At 35.3% G+C, this 21120-nt stretch overlaps 2 protein-coding genes across 3 annotated transcripts; one reads left to right on the top strand and one right to left on the bottom strand.

The window, feature by feature from the left end:
• Positions 1-494: 494 nt before the first annotated feature.
• On the bottom strand, positions 495-4054 carry LOC131955591 (uncharacterized). Its single transcript, XM_059319766.1, has 6 exons — positions 3911-4054; positions 3042-3158; positions 2828-2945; positions 2098-2215; positions 1287-1439; positions 495-1010 (listed from the first exon to the last, which is right to left on the bottom strand). Exons 1-6 carry the CDS (start codon positions 3995-3997, stop codon positions 758-760), a joined length of 846 nt encoding a protein of 281 aa, XP_059175749.1. The 5' UTR covers positions 3998-4054; the 3' UTR covers positions 495-757.
• Positions 4055-11940: 7886 nt separating this feature from the next.
• On the top strand, positions 11941-20537 carry LOC131955590 (galectin-4-like). Of its 2 annotated transcripts, none has more exons than XM_059319763.1 (5): positions 11941-12073; positions 14921-15009; positions 18769-18860; positions 20046-20256; positions 20351-20528. In XM_059319763.1, the coding sequence occupies exons 2-5, from the start codon at positions 14941-14943 to the stop codon at positions 20480-20482; spliced, it is 504 nt and encodes a 167-aa protein (XP_059175746.1). In that variant the 5' UTR covers positions 11941-12073; positions 14921-14940; the 3' UTR covers positions 20483-20528. The 2 variants fall into 2 exon arrangements, with proteins under 2 accessions (XP_059175746.1, XP_059175747.1); XM_059319764.1 differs by having other exon boundaries at positions 11955-12073; positions 14909-15009; positions 20351-20537.
• Positions 20538-21120: the final 583 nt, after the last annotated feature.

Below are 21120 nucleotides of genomic sequence, written 5' to 3'. Positions count from 1 at the left end.
TCATACTGTTATGGGTAATTAGTGTTATTATTTTACCATTAGTTATATTACATTCTCGGTAGTGGAGCGACTCAGACCTCCTACCGCTTGAATATACACATTTTGCTGATTGTTTATCTGTTATAAACGGTACAATTATACCTTTTACAGTTTATATATATATATATATATATATATATATATATATATATATATATATATATATATATATATATATATATATATATATATATATGTGTGTGTGTCTCCAAACTAATAGACTATAGGATGATTGCGCATTGGAACTCAAGCACAAAGTCTGGTTCCTATGTTGAGAACAACCAGATGTTGCCGATGTATCAGGCACCATTTCCTCAACCGGCTGATTGACCCAATAGACAGGGCGTTACCGATACAGTTTGGAATTAACAGTGTCGCAGGAGCAGCCGAAAGGAAACTAGTTGATATATTAAACTTACTTATAGTCTAATTACAACAAAATATTTTAACTCATCTTGTGATATCCCAGAGTGTATTTACTTGATTACAAATGTTACAACCTAAGGTCTCTCATAAATGAACTCGTGTATAAGGAACATTTTTTTGTGAATGTGAGAAATACTTGAAACTTGCAAATGGTTCTGCACGAATTGTTTTTTACTTGGGAAAGTTTTAACTGACCCATAAAATAATTGGTCATTCTTTCACATCTATAAATAAACCTCAACTTATAAACTGAATGTCAAATGCATCTCACAACACGAAATGCAGCGTAGTGTTATGTTGGAGTGTAGCTGATTACTTTTATTGTGTCGATATTCTTAAATCCAACTTTTTCAAACAACTTAATGGATTGGATGTTATTCGTCAGACAGTAGGCAACACACGGGAGGTCAAGGTCGAAGTAAGCCTCAGATATCCCACGTAGCAGTATCTGACCCAGGCCGTGACGTCTCATTTCTGGAACCACGTAAAGAATTCCAACGGTTCCTTGTGGTGTGCCGACCACGTGACCTAGACATTGACCAGACCTGGTTAAAACAAGACAAAATTTAGTGCATCAAATATCTTTGATTTCCCTATGCTAAGGACACTAATGTGTTGGGATTTATCTACAGCGATAGAATGCTAGCCCGAAAGTCTCGAGTTCGAATCCGGGTTCAAATAAGTAGAACGTTTCTGAGTCCATCCAGCTCTAATGGGTAACTAACTCATGTAAGAAAGACAAGACGTACCTATCAAAGACACCACTTATCGAAGACGCCACGTAACAAAGACACCACGTACCTATCAAAGACACGACGTACCTATCAAAGACCCCACAAGAAGGGAAGTGGAGAGCAAGTTGTTCCATATATTTCTCCGAGTGCTCGTTTTTATACGGCCAGGTCGAGTTCATACAAGCACCGTCTCGTTTTGGTTCCAGAGGGGAGATAATCAGGTCGTCAGGTAATTGGCTTCTGCAGGTGGCAAAATATTAACGTTAATGAGCTAGAGTTTATCTGAGTATATCAATGACTAAAAAAATAAATCAATGAAATCCCCAAAGTTTCATGGCGATCGGGTGAACGGTGTCAAACCGCAATCGACTTTTATTTTTATATACCATATTGAGAGATTAATAAATGGCGCCCTGCCGGGGCACCATCCATGCGAAAACTCCCTGGGAGTTTTTGCAACAAATTGCCAAAGTTTCATGACGATCGGATGAAAGGTGTAGTAATGCAGTCGTAAACACACACACATATATTAAAAAAAATTATATATATATATATATATATATATATATATATATATATATATATATATATATATATATATATATATATATATATATATATCGAGTGTATAGAGGACAAATGCACTATGGCCTCTTTTTTAATGAAATCGATGTACATTTCTACTTATACTGTCAATAATACACGCTACAAAAAAACTAGTTGGAAACTATTTGGAACCAGCTTTTTAAGCCTATTATATAAAAGCATGTTTATTTGTTATTATAGTTTTTTATAGGTTTTTTTAGTAGTTTTTTTTTTTAGTTATTATAGTTTTTTAAACAATGAGTAGGCTGTATAGCGTCATGAAATAGAGACATGATTAATTTCATTCATGTACCTTGTAATAACGTCATCCTTTTGTGCCATCATGGTGTAAAACGTCAACTCATGAAGCTCGTATGAAAATCTTGACTGGAACAATTCATGAATTCCTGACGTTAGTGTATCTGGGAATCCTGAAAAGGATAAAAGACTTAATAAGTCTATGTAATCATACTAAATTTGTGAAAAAATCATTTTAAAAATATGGCAAGCGATAAAATTATATTTACATTTTTAAAAACCTAAAGCCGTTTGGGAACCATCAATTACAATTATTTCCATATTTTTCTATTGAAGATAAACCGTTGAAAAGCCGTTTAGAATTATTTCATAAATTCAAAAATTTTCAAAAACTGTCATCAGCCTCTCTAGTCAACCAGAATAACCAAGGAGAGTAAAAAACAAATTACTATTATATTAATAGTAATTATTTATTTATCTATTTCTAGCCTTAATAAAACCGGAAGTCGATTTGCACTTATTACACAAATGTTATAAAATATTCAATTTTGGTTGAAAATTTTTGCTTTCTTGGAACCATTGGGAACCAGCATTTCAAGCGTATCAACGATTGCTTTAAATGCATCTGGATCAAGTCAGATTAAGCATTAAAAATTTTCAATAAAAACAATTTGACTTGCAATAAATGAATTAGTTTATATTACTCATATAGTTTGATGGAATTCATGTAAAAGTGTAAAAACTGACTTCTTTAATTAACCTGACAACATCCTTCCAATACTCACGGAAAATGGCCGGTTTGTTCCAGTCAACAATTCCTGGAGATGTCAACAAAACCTGCGCTGATTTAGCGTCACGGGCGTACAGAAATATTTGGACTCTGTTTTTAAAGTAGTCATAACACTGAAAGAGAAAACTTATTCATATAGAGTGATTTCCCCTTTTTACAATCTTGGATTATCCTACCTTGGTCTACACATAACTGTTTGTCGAACTCACCCCACAGTTGACGTCAGTATTGCCAGTGGCCGCTGCTTGTATGTTTGGCCATCCGATGGTGTAGAACTGATATCCTGGCCAGTTTAATCTGGTATTTTCTTTGACAACACCGTAAAGCTGGGGGTGGAGATAGGTAGGTCAATACAGGGGCGTCACGTGCTGGGGTCGATACATGTGGTGGATACTTGGTGTAGGTATACAGGAATTGGTAAGGGATATGAATAACGATAAAGGAAAGGAAAATTGATACGGAATTATATAGAGGAATCTATAGGGTGAAATGATATAGAAAATTAAACGGGATATGGACAGAAACAATGAAATTAATGGATTTAAAATAACGATTGCGATAGAAATAAAGAAAATAATATGGATAGCTACAGGAATAGGTAAGGGATAGAGATAGTGATAAAGAAAATTAAATCGGATTGGGAATAGATTGGGAAATCGAAAAAATCAGTTAAAATTAAAGGGGATAGGGGAAAGAGATAGGGAAAATAATATGTCTAACTGGGGGATAGAGATAGCTATATCTATAGACATAATGATAAGGATGGCGATTAGGTATGATGGAAAGGGACAAGAAAAGTGAAAATGGAAGAGAATAATTATAGTGATAGGGATAGGAATAGTTATAATGATTGAGATTGGGGTATATTTCTGTTTAGAATTATGTTTGGATTTGGATTCTTTTTTATTTGGTTGTGGTTAAGGTTAGTGTTATGAATATTTTCTAAAGGCATTTTAATTGAAAACGGTATATGCTGCTAGTTAGTGATAAAAGACATGTGAAGTCAACTATTATAGTAGCCTACATATGGTCATAATTGAAGTTTTACATTCTAGCAACAAGTTTGTCAACAACTCACCGCGTAAGACTGAGGTAACTCTTGCTCAAGCCAGGCTAGCAGCTGTGGGATTTCTTGCTCTGTTACAAGATGGAGCTCGTCACACATTCTCCTGATGGATGTACCTGCACTAAAACCCCTGTCAACTCTGTTCTGGTTAGGTTGTTATGTAATCTTTATTTAAATAGAGCTATCAGACCCAGGTCACATACACAGGCCTACTTATTTAAAACAACCACCATAACACCTGGTTAGGAAGTTACACTTTTAATCTAGATATATGAGAGTGTGATACTTAAACGGCTTCAACAAAGATTTTAACCTTGGAGTGTCACACGATCACTTGATAAACGTATGATATCGCCATCCAACAAACATTACCACACAACTCGACTTGTCCTGTCATAAGATGGTGTATGAGGTGAGGTCATAAAGTTGACCAGTTCATCTCAGAAGTTGACCCGTACACTCAATGACGTCATAGAGTCACCCCGTCTTCACTTGTAATGGACGAGGGTAACATGGTAAATGTTTAGATCTTCCAAATTGTTTTTTTTTTCGGGGAGGGGGCGGGAACTGCGTATCGACTAGCCACCTTTTTGATCTGCTTCTGCACTCCCCAATGTAGAACTAAATCATAACCAAATAAAACTAAGGGGAATTTAACAAAAAAGATGTATTAGCCATCTTAAACCTACCGAGTGACCTGAAGTGTAGCCAGCTTAAAAAAGATAGAGACCTGACCATACCTTGTGTAGCCATCTTAAACCTACATAGTGACCTGACGTGTAGCCATTTTAAACCTACCTAGTGACCTGACGCGTAGACATCTTAAACCTACCTAGTGACCTGACGTGTAGCCATCTTAAACCTACCTAGTGACCTGACGCGTAGACATCTTAAACCTACCTAGTGACCTGACGCGTAGACATCTTAAACCTACCTAGTGACCTGACGTGTAGCCATCTTAAACCTACACAGTGACCTGAAGTGTAGACAACTTAAAAAAACCTACCTAGAGACCTGACCATACCTTGTGTTGCCACCTTAAACCTACCTAGAGACCTGACCATCCCTTGTGGAGCCATCTTAAACCTACTTAATAACCTGACGTGTAGCCATCTTAAACCTACCTAGTGACCTGACGTGTCGCCATCTTGAACCTACCTAGTGACCTTACCATACCTTGTGTAGCCATCTTAAACCTACCTAGAGACCTGACCATACCTTGTATAGCCATCTTAAACCTACCTAGAGACCTTACCATACCTTGTGTAGCCATCTTAAACCTACCTAGAGACCTGACCATACCTTGTGTAGCCATCCTAAACCTACCTAGTGACCTGTTGTGTAGCCAAAATAAAAAACCTACCTAGAGACCTTACCATACCTTGTGTAGCCAAATTAAAAAACCTACCTAGAGACCTGACCATTCTTTGTGTAGCCATTCTAAACCTACCTAGTGACCTGTCGTGTAGCCATCTTAAACCTACCTAGTGACCTGACCATACTTTGTGTAGCCATCCTAAACCTACCTATTGACCTGTCGTGTAGCAAACTTTAAAAAAAACCTACCTAGTGACATGACCACACCTTGTGTAGCCATCCTAAACCTACGTTGTGACCTGTTGTGTAGCCAAATTAAAAAACCTACCTAGTGACCTGACCATACCTTGTGTAGCCACCTTAAACCTACCTAGTGACCTGACCATACCTTGTGTAGCCACCTTAAACCTACCTAGTGACATGACCATATTTTGTGTAGCCACCTTAAACCTACCTAGTGACATGACCATACCTTAATGTGTAGACACCTTAAACTTACATATTGACCACAGATACCACTTCATATTAGGGATGACATGTCATTTCAAACTACCTAATATAAGGTCAAAAACTGAAAACTATTTTTAACTTTCAGCTTCACGTATATTTAACAGGTATGTCGAGAAGGAATTAAATTATTGTGTGTTTGGGAGGGGGGTTTTTAAATCGAATTTACAAATCAACGTGACGTTTGTTTTTCCTAATTCCTAATTAGTTTTTAAAACTGGATTTTAAGTACAACTCAAATCCACGTGCCACGCCCAGGAACTCAGTACACTGTGGTGCCACATTACCAAGTACCCACATACTGTCCAAAAAAAATATTTAAAAACGTAAAAAAAAAATCCTAAGTTTATCATATGTGTATATAAGAAATATTTTAAAAGAAAAATGAATATCTGTTTATTTAACAGAAAGTCTTTTGACTATTCCAATTTATAATTTTTATTCTCTCCTTCCTCTCTTCCTGCAATATACCGCCAATCTAGACTTACACCACATCTCTGTCCTGTGCCCCTCTCCGGTGGCCGGAAAGAACCGCAACGGAAAAAAGCGCAACGGAAAAAAGCGCAAAACAAAAAGCGCACACGGAAAAAAGCGCAAAGAGAAAAAAGCGCAAACGGAAAAAGCGCACACAGAAAAAAGCGCACACAGAAAAAAAGCGGAAACAGAAAAAAACCGCAACGGAAAAAAGCGCAAACAGAAAAAAGCGCACACAGAAAAAAGCGCAAACGGAAAAAAAGCGCAAACAGAAAAAAGCGCAAACAGAAAAATGCGCAACCAGAAAAAACAACGACAAATGTGCAAAAGAGAAATTTAGCACAAAGACCTATATAGACTAGATGGCACATTTATACATGACTGTTAGGGCTGCTGTGAGAGTGTCGTGTTTGGTCACGTGATCTACTACCATTTAAAGCGTACCACTACCATGTGCATTTCCATCACCATGATACAGGCGATAATCACTTTACACAATGTGTATTATTTTCTTGTTCAATAATTTTTCAACTACTATTCTTGTATAAATAAACATAAAACTATCGACATTACACGAAGTATCTTTCACATTCTCCCTAGTCCGAACTACCTAGCTTGCATACCATAACAACCCGTTCCTATGGCAAAACTTCACTCTCTTTCATCCGCGTCATCAAACATGCATTAGTCATATCTCTCGTAACAACATTCATTCGCACCAAAATAACAATTATGTATTTAATATTTTTTTCACATCGTGACGCACCTACCTACCTACCTACTACCCAACTACCCACCTACCCACCTACACACTTACCTATCTACCCACCTACCCACCTACCTACCTTTCTACCTATCTACCCACTTACCCACTTACCCACCTACCCACCTTCCCACTTACCCACCTACCCACCAAAAAAGTATCGGCGAAGTTCGTAAATTTCGTAAACTGTACTAGACATCTTTTTTTTTAATGAAAATTCATTGACATCATTGACATATGTTACATATATGTTACTTTTTGCGACAACCTTAATTAGTGCTTTGGGCTTGTATGAAAACTCACTTCGAACTAACTCATTTACATGCTATTTATTTTAACATTACACGGTAAGCGTCAGCCAACTGTTGTGATGTGAGGTGAGTACAGGTTCGACAATAAACCAACACGAAAGTACGAAAGAGACATAGGCTGCCTATTAGAGAATGGACCCCTTAACTTTCCTAACCCCACCATTTATTATACCCTACCTATCCTCTAAATTTCCTGCGCTAAATGTCACTTCCCTCCCAATCGTTCCTATTCTACAGAATTGTGTGTGTTATTTAATTACATTCTTTAATCTCAATATAACTAAAATAGACTTTTGTTTGAAGGGTAATGAAAAAATGTAAACAAAAGGGACGCTACTCTAAATCTATGCGAATACTTATTTGCAGTGGCGTAGGCAGGGGGGGTTAGGGGGGTCATAACCCCCCCCCCCCATAAACCCCTCGGTATATATATATATATATATATATATATATATATATATATATATATATATATATATATATATATATATATATATATATATATATATATATATATATATATAAAGTGTGAGGGGGGTGCAAATCGAAAGTTTGAGGGGGGAAAAAAGTCTGGAAGAAACACTGCATGTAGCCTATATAACAGAAGAGCTATGGTTGTTTATATCATTTTGCATTCGTCCGGTAAACATTTCAGTAAAATACCTTAAAAAACCTTCCATAACCTTTTTATAAAGAAAAGAAGAGAGATGAAGTTTTATAATAACATCAGGCTTTGGCTTACACCTACTCCAAAGGCATCTACATTGTTAAACTGATTAACTATGTAATGTAGGGCTCTACATGAGAGGGTCAACACTAACATTATATTCTGTTTAGCCATTCAGTAGTTACTCCCAAAGCACGACGACATCAAGGTATACAAATGATTCGACAGGATGACATTAATTTTACTATTTATTGCATTACAAAGGACGACTTGAACGAACAATACTAAGACTGGACTACATTACGACATCACTCTAACACAACAAGAACAAGTGTACTTTTTAACTTCTTTCCCCGACAACAACAAACCTACACTAAAACCTCACATTCTTGCGAACCGCGTAACTATTCAATGCGTCATTAACTTTCGCACTAATATTCGTTCACACCAATCCTTGTTTAAACATACATCAAAACTATATATATATATATATATATATATATATATATATATATATATATATATATATATATATATATATATATATACTAGCCGTCCCGGCCAGGCCCTGCTCTGGCTTCTGTGAAAAACCTTCCTGTTAAAGACCATTACCTGTGTGTTTAGTAATCATCATAAACCCGGCATTGCCCACTCAAACCACAACCAACCAAAACCAAAACAACAAAACGCAAACATAACGCAAACACAATTACAAATACAAACGAAAACAAAAACCTAACAACAAACCCAACCACAACCACAAACACCAATACAAACACAAAGAAAAAACAAACAAAAAAGTAAATGAAAACAAAAACCTAACAACAAACCCAACCACAACCACAAATACGAACCCAAAGAAAAAAAACAAACGAAAAGCAAACGAAAACAAAACAAATCCAAACTCAAAACCAACCACAAACACAAATACAAACACAAACCCAAAGAAAAAAACACAAACGAAAACGAAAAAAGAAAGAACAAAAACGAACCAAATCAAAACGCAACCACTAACGCAAACCCAACCTAAACACACAAAAAAACACTAACGCGAACATAAACGCAAAGTGCTCACAGTCTAGCCCGGGGCAGAATCGCCTGTTTCAGCTTAATAATCGACTACAGTACCCCAACTTATTCATAGTCTTTTGCACTCACTTAAACGAACGTGGGTGCCAAACCAAATGAACAATTATAATACTCCAAGCTTATTCGTAAAATACCTACAACATTTGCACTTGATCAATCCCCGCTAATTATGTAATTATTAATAGGTAGGTAGGCAGGCAGGTAGGTAGGTAGGTAGGTAGGTAGGTAGGTAGGTAGGTAGGTAGGTAGGTAGGTAGGTAGGTAGGTAGGTAGGTAGGTAGGTAGGTAGGTAGGTAGGTAGGTAGGTAGGTAGGTAGGTAGGTAGGTAGGTAGGTAGGTAGGTAGGTAGGTAGGTAGGTAGGTAGGTAGGTAGGTAGGTAGGTAGGTAGGTAGGTAGGTAGGTAGGTAGGTAGGTAGGTAGGTAGGTAGGTAGGTAGGTAGGTAGGTAGGTAGGTAGGTAGGTAGGTAGGTAGGTAGGTAGGTAGGTAGGTAGGTAGGTAGGTAGGTAGGTAGGTAGGTAGGTAGGTAGGTAGGTAGGGAGGGAGGGAGGGAGGGAGGGAGGGAGGTAGGGAGGTAGGTAGGTAGGTAGGTAGGTAGGTAGGTAGGTAGGTAGGTAGGTAGGTAGGTAGGTAGGTAGGTAGGTAGGTAGGTAGGTAGGTAGGTAGGGAGGGAGGGAGGGAGGGAGGGAGGTAGGGAGGTAGGTAGGTTGGTAGGTTGGTAGGTAGGTAGGTAGGTAGGTAGGGAGGGAGAGAGGGAGAGAGGGAGAGGGAGGCAGGGAGGTAGGTAGGTTGGTAGGTAGGTATGTGCTTCATTATGAAATAATAGTAAATACATCATCGTTATGATGTGTGTTTTATAAGGTATTTTGGTGCGAATGAATGTTGTTGCGAGAAATATGACGAATGCATGTTTGATGACGCGGATGAAAGAAAGTGAAGTTTTGCCATAGGAACGGGTTGTTATGGTATGCAAGCTAGGTAGTTCGGACTAGGGAGAATGTGAAAGATACTTCGTGTAATTTCGATAGTTTTATGTTTATTTATACAAGAATAGTATAATAATTATAATAGTATAATAATTATAATAATTATAATAGTATAATAATTATTGAACAAGAAAATAATAGGCACTGTGTAAAGTGATTATCGCCTGTATCCTGGTGATGGGAATGCAGATGGTAGTGGTACGCTTTAAATGGTAGTAGATCACATGACCAAACACGACACTCTCACAGCAGCCCTAACAGTCATGTATAAATGTGTCATCTAGTCCATATGGTCTTTGTGCTAAATTTCTCTTTTGCACATTTGTCGTTGTTTTTTCTGGTTGCGCATTTTTCTGGTTGCGCATTTTTCTGTTTGCGCTTTTTTCTGTTTGCGCTTTTTTCCGCTTGCACTTTTTTCCGTGTGCGCATTTTTCTGTTTGCGCTTTTTTCTGTTTGCGCTTTTTTCCGCTTGCGCTTTTTTCCGTGTGCGCTTTTTTTCTGTTTGCGCTTTTTTCCGTTTGCGCTTTTTTCTGTTTGCGTTTTTTTTCTGTGTGCGCCTTTTTTCCGTTTGCGCTTTTTTCCGTTTGCGCTTTTTTCTCTTTGCGCTTTTTACCGTTTGCGCTTTTTTCTCTTTGCGCTTTTTTCTGTGTGCGCTTTTTTCTCTTTGTGTTTTTTTTTCGTGTGCGCTCATTTCCGTTGCGCTTTTTTCCGTTGCGGATCTTTCTGGGAACCGCCCCTCTCCCCAGATTATGAAGTGTCAGAAATCATTCAGGTGTATACCCCAAGTTTCAGTCCACAGGTCTGTACTCTGATTACCAAGTTAGACATTGCAGGAGTGTTCAGGTGAGCAGTGGCGTAGTGAGGTCGGGTGTCACCCGGTGCGGTCCGCACCCACCGCCCCCCCCCCTCGCTACGCCTCTGCAAACATCACATTCAGACTGAAGCCATTATTTTTTTTTTATTTGCTTATTTTTATTTATTTAGAACTGATAAAACTTTTAAGTGAACAAGAAAAATCAATTAAGTAGGTGTACATGGTTACCGTGTAGTGCAGGGGTTCCCAACCTTTTTTTACTCTAGAGCACATTCTTAAATACCGGTAGGGTGGCGGGCACCACCTATTTTAAATCGACAAACTCCTTCCCGTCACCCGGGGACAAAACTGTCGATTTGCACCCCCCCCCCCCTCAAACTTTCGATTTGCACCCTCCCCCCTTAAACTTTCGATTTGCACCCCCCCCCCCTTTCAAACTTTCGATCTCCATCCCCTTCAACCTTTCAATAATGTTAATGAAAAAAATTCTGTCTCTGTCGAATAGTGAGAGGTGGGCACATACGAATCGTTCGGCGGGCGCCACGGCGCCCGCGGGCACAGGGTTGGGAACCCCTGGTGTAGTGTATATTATATGGGTTAGCACTTTACCATGTGGGAAATTTAGAGTAGGTTAATGAGTTACCGCGTAAGGAATGTAAAGTAGATTTATAGGTTACAACGTATTGAATGTAAAATAGGTCAGTGTGTTACCACGTAGGGAATATAAAATAGATCAGTGTGTCACCATGTGGGGAATGTAAAGTAGTCAATTGATTTAACATATACGGAATGTGAAGAAGGTCTGCGTGTTATCTAGTAGAGTATTGTTAAAAATTAAAAATTACAATGAATAAGAGCTTCAAAAATGACTTCTTGTTTAGAGATGTGGCCTAGACTTTGTTAAAACAAACCTAGTGGGATTGAGGTCTTAACACAGACCTAGTGAACTCACCATGTTTAAGTTAAATTTCATTCAACAAGTTAATTTCGCTGTAGATTAGTGTAATCATGGCTTGACAGATTTCATCATGACTATAAAGAGATTCACGTCAAATAAACATGGCTTAACGCCAGGTAAACACAGCTTAAACACAGCTTAACTTAATGCCAATTTTCTTGCATCCAGTTAATCTTCATTTACAGTTTACGGCCACGAACTAGCTTGTTTTTTGATTCATTATCTCAAGAGCCCAAGTCAAGAAAACACAGCCCCTAACCGTCGAGATCTACAATCATTCAGGTGGTTAGGTAAGCTGTCTTTTAGATTTAAACTTGTTTCGTTAAAGAGTAATAACAAAATATAGAAATAAAATGTGCAAATTTTAAAACTAAAACTTTATTTTTTTGTACACTTTACTCAATAAAATAGACTTGTGAATTTTTTTCAATAAACGTAAAACATATTCTGATTATCGCGTAGATGATGATACAACTACGTAATTTCTGTAGGATAAACTACAAGTTATACTTTTAAAAACTAAAATTGTATTTAAAATATTGTTTTAAAACTGACAATAATTCTCATGAGATTTGATTTATGTGATTATGCCGGGAAGAAAGAGTTTATGGCCAACAACCCCTATAGTATAATACTATCAGACATACATGCAAATGGCCAAATTGTGAAGGTTAACTCCTTAAAGCACCATGGTTTCATGATACATGGGTGAGCGAAATATTAATTTTATAAGAACTAACCCAATTAAAAAACAGCACTTAGGAATGTTAAGAAGTGCTTGATCTGACTGGCGCAAAAGTTAAGCTCATGTGGTCATTTGTAATGTCCGTCTTCCTGTACGGATACGAAGCATGGACCCCCATATACAGAGATCACATATCAAATGAAGAAGTCCCTAAAGGATAGCTAATGCAATTGGTCCTTTCAGTGGCGGAACTAGAAAGGTCCACCCCGCAAAAAATTTTTTAGCCCCCCCCCCCTATATATATATATATATATATATATATATATATATATATATATATATATATATATATATATATATATATATATAAACACAAAAATACGAACATAGGATACTCATTTCTGGCCTGTTAGGGTTTTGAAAAAAAAATTGTTTGTTTTTTCAATTAAAACAAATTACACCATCATGTCATGTGTATAAATGCATTAGTCTGTTTTATGAAAATCAGTTTACTCTATCTCTGCTATAAGACGTCTTATACTCTAATCAGTCAAAAGAATATAAAACATGAAAGCTTTGTATAAGTAATTGTGTCTCGTGTTATGTTTATTTTTTCTGTTTTTTTTTTATTTATATTATTAATTTAAAATATATTTCCTTTTTATACAATGTCATTCTTTAGTAAGTACTTTATTTTAAAAAATTAGTTAAGAGAAGTAATTGCTTTTTAATTTGTTTAGTACAAATCTATTAATAGGAGCTTATGGGCACCCCTATTTGACTATTTTTAAAAAAAGGGAAATAAGTCACGGAAGTGGTTTGAACGTTTGCTTATCTTTGACAAGTTTGATTGTAGGAGAAAGAGGACTCAGCTTTCACATTGGTTTTAAAACAAAGGGAAAAAGAACATACACTAGCGTGGGTTGGTGTCTGTAGAATAAAGATAATCAAACCGCAGCTACCGTAATCTTTTTTTACAAAACAACCATCAAGTCATTAATGCAACAAAAAAAATTGGTTACTATAAAAAATTACTATGGTCGGCTTTGGGCCCCTAAATGGCGTCCCGCCTCCCCCCCCCCCCCCCCCGCATTGTGGGGTCTGGCGGCACTGTAGTTCCGCCCCTGGGTCCTTTTAAGAACCTGATAAATATAGTAAAGCAAAGAAACTGAGCTGGTATGAGCATGATACACGAACCAATGGCTTGTCAAAAACAATACGCTGCCAGAATGGAGAAGGACGGCAAAGACTACATCGGGTGAATGACGGCAAGAGGTGGACTCGGCTGCAGGTCGGAAGTTAATTAGAGCAGCAGAAGACAGAGAAAAATTGTAGAAAATTATGAGAAAAGTATTTGTGGTGCCCCAACCAGCTTAGGGGTGAAGTGACGATTACGTGATTGATTATGGCTTTAGTTAAGATTCAATTAAGTACAGATGATCATCCATTTTATTTTGAGCTAGAGCTAAAACTATTAAGTATTTGATTATGGCTTTAGTTAAGATTCAATTAAGTGCAGATGACCATCCATTTTATTTTGGGCTATAGCTAAAACGATTGAGTGATTGATTATGGCTTTCGTTAAGATTCAATTAAGTGCAGATGACCATCCATTTTATTTTGTGCTATAGCTAAAACGATTTAGTGATTGATTATGGCTTTTGTTAAGATTCAATTAAGTGCAGATGACCATTCATTTTATTTTGGGCTATAGCTAAAACGATTGAGTGATTGATTATGGCTTTTGTTAAGATTCAATTAAGTGCAGATGACCATCCATTTTATTTTGTGCTATAGCTAAAACGATTTAGTGATTGATTATGGCTTTTGTTAAGATTCAATTAAGTGCAGATGACCATCCATTTTATTTTGTGCTATAGCTAAAACGATTGAGTGATTGATTATGGCTTTTGTTAAGATTCAATTAAGTGCAGATGACCATCCATTTTATTTTGTGCTATAGCTAAAACGATTGAGTGATTGATTATGGCTTTTGTTAAGATTCAATTAAGTGCAGATGACCATCCATTTTATTTTGGGCTATAGCTAAAACGATTGAGTGATTGATTGTGGCTTTAGTTAAGATTCAATTAAGTGCAGACGATCATCCATTTTATTTTGGGCTATAGCTAAAGAGTGACATTACTAACATTGCTGTGTGAGAAGAGAAGAGAGAAACTGGTTGGTGTTGCTACCATTATCCACGTGTATAAACAAAATAAAAGAAAACTCATTACAACATGTTGTTATTGTTTCTCTGTATAATCGCTGTAGTGTTATTGTTTCTCTCCTTATCTCTTGCGCATTTTCTACATACGTATCGACGAGTTATTGTTAATCACTTACTGTTTGTATCACATATTTCTTAAGCTGTTATTGTTGCTATAACATATTAGTAAAGATGTTACTGTTGCCATATATGATTGTTGAGGTGTCATAGTTATCATTTCAGAGCTTGTGACGAGTAGCAACATGTTGGCGTTAGAACTCACGTTGATGGGTCTCTTGTTGAACCTGATGTCTGTAAACTGTAACGTCGATGTAAGTCATTTTACATGTATAGATAAAAAATCTATTCATCTTACTTCATCATTGTCTGTTCAGCTTATATATATATATATATATATATATATATATATATATATATATATATATATGTATATATATATATATATATATATATATATATATATATATATATATATATATATATATATATATATATATATATATATATATATATAATCAATGTGTGTGTGTGTGTTAGTCCTTTATGTATTACTAAACCTTTCATCCGATCGCCATGAAACTTTAGAAAGTTGTTGAGAATATTCAAGTTGAAGTTTCTGCAGAAAATCTCTATTTTAATTTTGCAAGGGTGGCGCCCCGGGGGAGGGTGCGATTTTTCTCTATATCCGGTATAAACAAATAATAATCGGATGCGGTGCCACACAGTTCGTCCGAGTGCCATGAAACTTTTGGGAGTAAATGAGAATCATCCAGAGAAGATTTCTGCGGAAACAAAACTAATTTCTAATGGACGGCGCTTCGCAAGTTGCTGCATAGCAGAAAAGGATACTACTATATTCAGCGGTAAAACTGCAACAGACGCAGCCGCCTGCGCCCCAGTAATTGCGTGTTCGGAAGCACCCTGGGGTTCCATCTAACCACTATGGCACCTACGCTAGTTTTAAAGAGCACCCTATAATATTTACAAAGAAGAAATTTTTTTTTAAAAAGGCGTATTCGAATGTAGAAAAACAAGTTTAATTATGCAACAGGAAAAGCGTTTATAGTTGTGAAAAAAACCGCATAAAACAGTGACGTCACTAATGTTTATACATTAACTAATGACGTCATCTGCCGTGTTTAGAATAACAAGAAATTAACTATTTCATTCAAATTTGATTTAGATCTACGTACGCTATGAAATGTATACAATACAATTTTTGCGGCCTAAAGTTATAAAATTTATTTTATCTATTTGGATTCTAGATCTAGAGATTCTAGATCTAGATCTAGATTCTAGACAAGATCTAAATCTACGTAAAAACTAGACGGAGACGCTAAGTCGCTAAGATCTAGATTTAGACTCTATCTACTCTAGAATCTATTCCAAAAATGAAATTATCTTTTAAACTATTTCAGGCCTTAATTGTTTTATAGAAATCTTTGTTTTTTTAGCTATGGAACTGGCTAATTTGGGTTAATTTTTTTAAAAACAACGTAATGACTATTGAATAGCCAGATTTTTAACGGAACCATTTAAGTCACTTAATCAGTGTGTGCCTGTGTTATGTTAAATGTGTCTGATTTTTAGCTAATTTGTTATTATTTTTGGTTTGTCACTAATATCGTTCAGCGTGTAGTAAAGCACATTGCGTTTTGAGCTATAACTATTGCATAAAATATTTTGCTCAAACAAGTACATTTTAAAATAGATAAGCCTATAATTCACGTGAAACGGGTACCGATGCCTAGTATGATAATAAGTAATCAGAAAATTTTTCAAAATAATAAATACAAAAACAAACCAATTCGTATATATATATATATATATATATATATATATATATATATATATATATATATATATATATATATATATATATATATATATATACTAGCGTACTGCTAGCGCTTGAATCATAAATATCGGGACACGGGTTTACCTACACTACCGCATGAAAACCTTAAGAGTACGTTAATCACTCACCGAAATAATGAGGTAGAACACACTTCGGTGACCGCCTCTGTGTCAGAGACGTAGAGGGGCGCTCTCAGAAGCCCCCCCCCCCTCCCCCGATTACACTACCGCATCGGCGCCGCGTACGGCCCCTGGCTCCTTAAAACTAACAGGCGCCAATGATGCAGATTGCGTCATTCGCTAATTGGACACAAATGAACAGGATTTTTTCTTTAACACGTAAAAAAATTATTTGCCGTGTTTTAAACATCAGTATGACTGATGCAATATGTTAGCGTTACTAATGGTCTATTATTAGATGCTCGATCTCAATTTCTGACTCAATTTAGTGAGCGTTTGCAACGCCCCATCCTATCCATTGTCTATCACCCTGTTTAGACCAAACGTAGTCGCCATAGCGCTAACGGGAAAGACCAGGGCGCCAAATCGTATCCTGCCGGGGGGCCGCCCATGCAAAATTAAATTTCCATTGCACATTTCCATTTTGCTAGCTTGATAACAATGTTACAAAACTCAATCTGTTAAACTGGTTTGGCGCAAGGTTAGTTCAATGATCCAATTGAGCCCTATATTAAATAGTTAATTAGTTTAATATTGTAGACGCCATAGGAGAAGGTCTGAGTCAAAGCCTGATGTTATACTAAAACTTCATCTCTTTGTTTCCTAACAAAAAGGTTATGGAAGGTTTTTGGAGGTCTTTCTCTGAAAATGTTTACAGAAGAATGCAAAATGATATCAACTACCGAACCTCCTCTGTTATATAGGCTAAATGCTGCCCATTATGCTGTTCAGTGTATGCTTTGATAGGACGACGCTAACCTTGTCATGTTAAAATAAATAGCATGTAACTGAGTTAGTTCGAAGTGAGTTTGTCATAAAGCCCAACGGACTTAATTAAGGCTGTCACAAGAGATGTAACAAATGTCAATGAATTTTCATTTTTCTGTGTACGCATTTTTCAGTTTGCGCTTTTTTTTCTGTGTGCGCTTTTTTCTGTTTGCGCTATTTTATGCGTGCGCTTTTTTCCGCTTCTTTCTGGTCACCTAATTTTTATTTTTTCTAGGGTGCCGACAAATCCATTGTTTAGATTTTCTTTGCCGGTTAAACACTGAAGCAAAAATTTACGTGTTGTCCTAGTCGGCTAAATCTTACCTCCCTGAGGCGGGTCAAGGGTACTGGTGTACTATTTACCCAACTTGTTTACATTTAAGACTCAGTTGACTTTCAAACTTGGTCAGTGTGATAAACATTTGATTCACTAATATGATTCCCTAAGATATTTAAGTACCCTCTTAATAGAGTCAGCTGGCTAGTTTTGTTTTTGTAACAGAAAAATCGCTAATTCTTTTTCAAATTTTCAAAGTTGGTAAAAAAAACATTAAATTTAGCATTAATTTCAATGAAATTTCAAAATACCAAGATTTGAAAATTAAAAAAAAAATGTCTAGAGTGTTTTTTGTTACAAAAACTAGCTAGCTGACTCTATTAGTGTTAGTAGAAGAATCAATGATTATATAGCCGATATATATATATATGTTAGTTTATGAAATTTTAGAACTCCACGAAATGTTGTTTTTTTTCAAGATGGCTGCCCTTGCCATGGCAACCATATTTTCAAAAGAGTCCCTGATGCTTGCAAATATTTCCCTTTAGGTAGCCTAACTTAGATATCCTCAAATAAATCAATAAAACGTTTTAATTAAGAAGTTGGTTTTTTTTCTGGAGCCTATCCCCTTAAATGTAAAGATTTAGTTCCTATATTTTAAAATAAAACTGTATAATTATTATATCTGGTAAACTATCTGACTTGCCTAAATTAAGGTTAGTAGCTAAACACTCTGGGCTTAAACAGAATTGCACTGTAAATAAGCTATATATATATTCAACATTTCCCTAGAGACTGGATGACAGTTTCAGTTCATGCATCCGGTGACGCCAAATGACGCCAACCACTTTGTATAATCAAAAACACGAGTTAGTTTGATCTTGAACTAAAAAACATGAACATAAATATGGACGTAAACAAATGTAAACACAAAAATGCCCCATACAATCATGTTTCCTCTAATATAAATTTTTATTTATTTTTCCAGATGGAGCTGTCATACTCTGAGAAAATTAAGTACCCGATAGATGACCAGAAGACCATTATTGTTGAAGGCTTCGTTCCTCAGACTTCCCAAAGGTAAGCAAAATATTTAATATCTAAAAACTGATAAAGGTACTCAGTAGCAACGAGGACTGGTTTATATAATCATTTGTGTTCAGCGATTTCAAGAATTATTGTTTTTATTTCAATTTCTTTTCGCCTTTTTACTTAAAGAGGTGGTGAAGAAAAGCTTTTTGGAACGGTATGTAAAATCAACAACAGCCCGGCAGTATATAGTACTTTACATGACAGGGCAGCAATCCGGAGCCCAAATTTCAAGAGGGCCCCAACATTTTCTTTCTTAAAAGGAGAATAAATTTATTTTACTAACGACCTCTAGTATTAACAGACAAAAGCTAGTTTTACTTGCATGCTTTTTTTAATTAACAAACAAACGTCACCTGTGAAAATGACTCAAATGAAACATTTGTTTTAAAAAATACACGCATACGCCTACGTGTTAACATCAGCTGTTATCGATTCCTTCTCACTTTTCCTTAGAAAATACTGAGTGTATTTCGGACATGTAATAGGGTCAACTTATAAGAAAAAACTTCAAAATAATAAACAGCTAAACGTGATAGGCGTTGATGGGTTAAGACCAGGGTTCTTAAAAAAAAGGTGTCTTTTCAACCATAGAAAATTCGATTCTTCCTTTGACTTTTTTTCACTATTTCATTAAGTGTTTTAATTTTTAAATTAAAAAAAAATATTTTAAATTTATTTTTAACAAATTAAGCTTTCTCAATTAAAAAAAATGATTTTAACAATGATAACAGCGCCGTAAGAAACAAAATGTAATATATACTGTGTTGAAATCAGATGTCATTACTTCATGTCAGACATATTTATTCAAAATACAAAATGTAGATATGCTGTTTCTGCAGCTTTATTAAAAAAAATTCTTTTGGAAACAAAACGTATTCAATAATAATATTCGCAATTTTATAACATAAAATTAATTACTATAATTATTATATAATATAAAATCTAAGAAGGTTTCTAAAATTCCAACACAGATTTAAATTAAGATTCGAGAGTGTCAAGCGCGCAATATTAAGTGCCTCAACTTATTAAAAATTGTTTACAGAATCTGTGGCCTCGTATGCTCCCGCTTCATTTTGCTATTACACTATAAACAAAGTTTGTAAATGTTTCTTACTCATGCTTGAGAAAATGTGTTTATTTATTTTTATTTATTTTTATTTTTATTTTTTGCAGCTTTTTGGTGAGCCTCGCTGACAAAGAGGAATATTCACGGAGTATAGATATACCTCTACAAGTTCAGGTTGACTTTAACCAGAAGTGTCTGGAGATAACCTACAAAAAGGACGGACATTGGCCAGATGAGAAAGATACAGTTGAAAATATTCCATTTACCAAAGGGGAAAAATTTGAGTTCAAGATAGCTCTATCGCATGATTTTTTCAAAGTAAGTACATTTTTTATTTGCTAAAAAATGTTAATAGGTGTGTAGTAATTACTATTTAAAACTTTGAAATTATTAGGTTTAAATTTATTTTTAGCTGTTCGTCAACGAAGTGTTTTTTAGAGATTTTAAGCTCCAGATGTCCAAGGATCTAATCCACTACATACATGTTGATGGTAATGTTGACATCAGCAGGATTTTCCACTCGGTTCGTTCTGTTTGTCTATAAGTGTATATATGATTTATGTTTGCGTAAGAGTGGAGTTATTAGAGAAACATTGTTATCTGTTAAATATATATGTTTTAGTTATAGAAACATTAATATAAAAATTCTTTAACAATATAGCGTCACTGAACATTTGAAAAATTACGGCTGTTCCAAAATATTGTTAAAAATATGATAACTGCATACATCTTTACAGCTAATTTAACATGCCTAAAGAAATTATACCAAGAAAATATTGATTTCAATCAAATGTATACTATATTTTAATACAAGATAAATTATTATATAGTACAATTTTTATACCATAAACTTAGTGCAATTGTTATATAATAAGCTTTCTCATATCATATTGTAATGTCGTCTGAATGTTAATAAATACGAACTAACATAACTTTTATTGCTTTCAACAATTTTAGTATTGCTCCCCGGTAAGCTAAGCAAAACTTTTTTATTAAAAGAAGAATTGAGCTCAGATTATATATATATATATATTATATATATATATATATATATATATATATATATAATTATATATATATATATATATATATATATATATATATATATATATATATATATATATATATATATATATATATATATATATATATATATATATATATATATATAAATTAAAATAT

Source organism: Physella acuta, unplaced genomic scaffold, assembly GCF_028476545.2.
Source record: "Physella acuta isolate Inbredline_101_S28 unplaced genomic scaffold, ASM2847654v3 ptg001082l, whole genome shotgun sequence".
Taxonomy (NCBI): domain Eukaryota; kingdom Metazoa; phylum Mollusca; class Gastropoda; family Physidae; genus Physella; species Physella acuta.
This window is presented reverse-complemented; position numbering and strand designations above follow the sequence as displayed.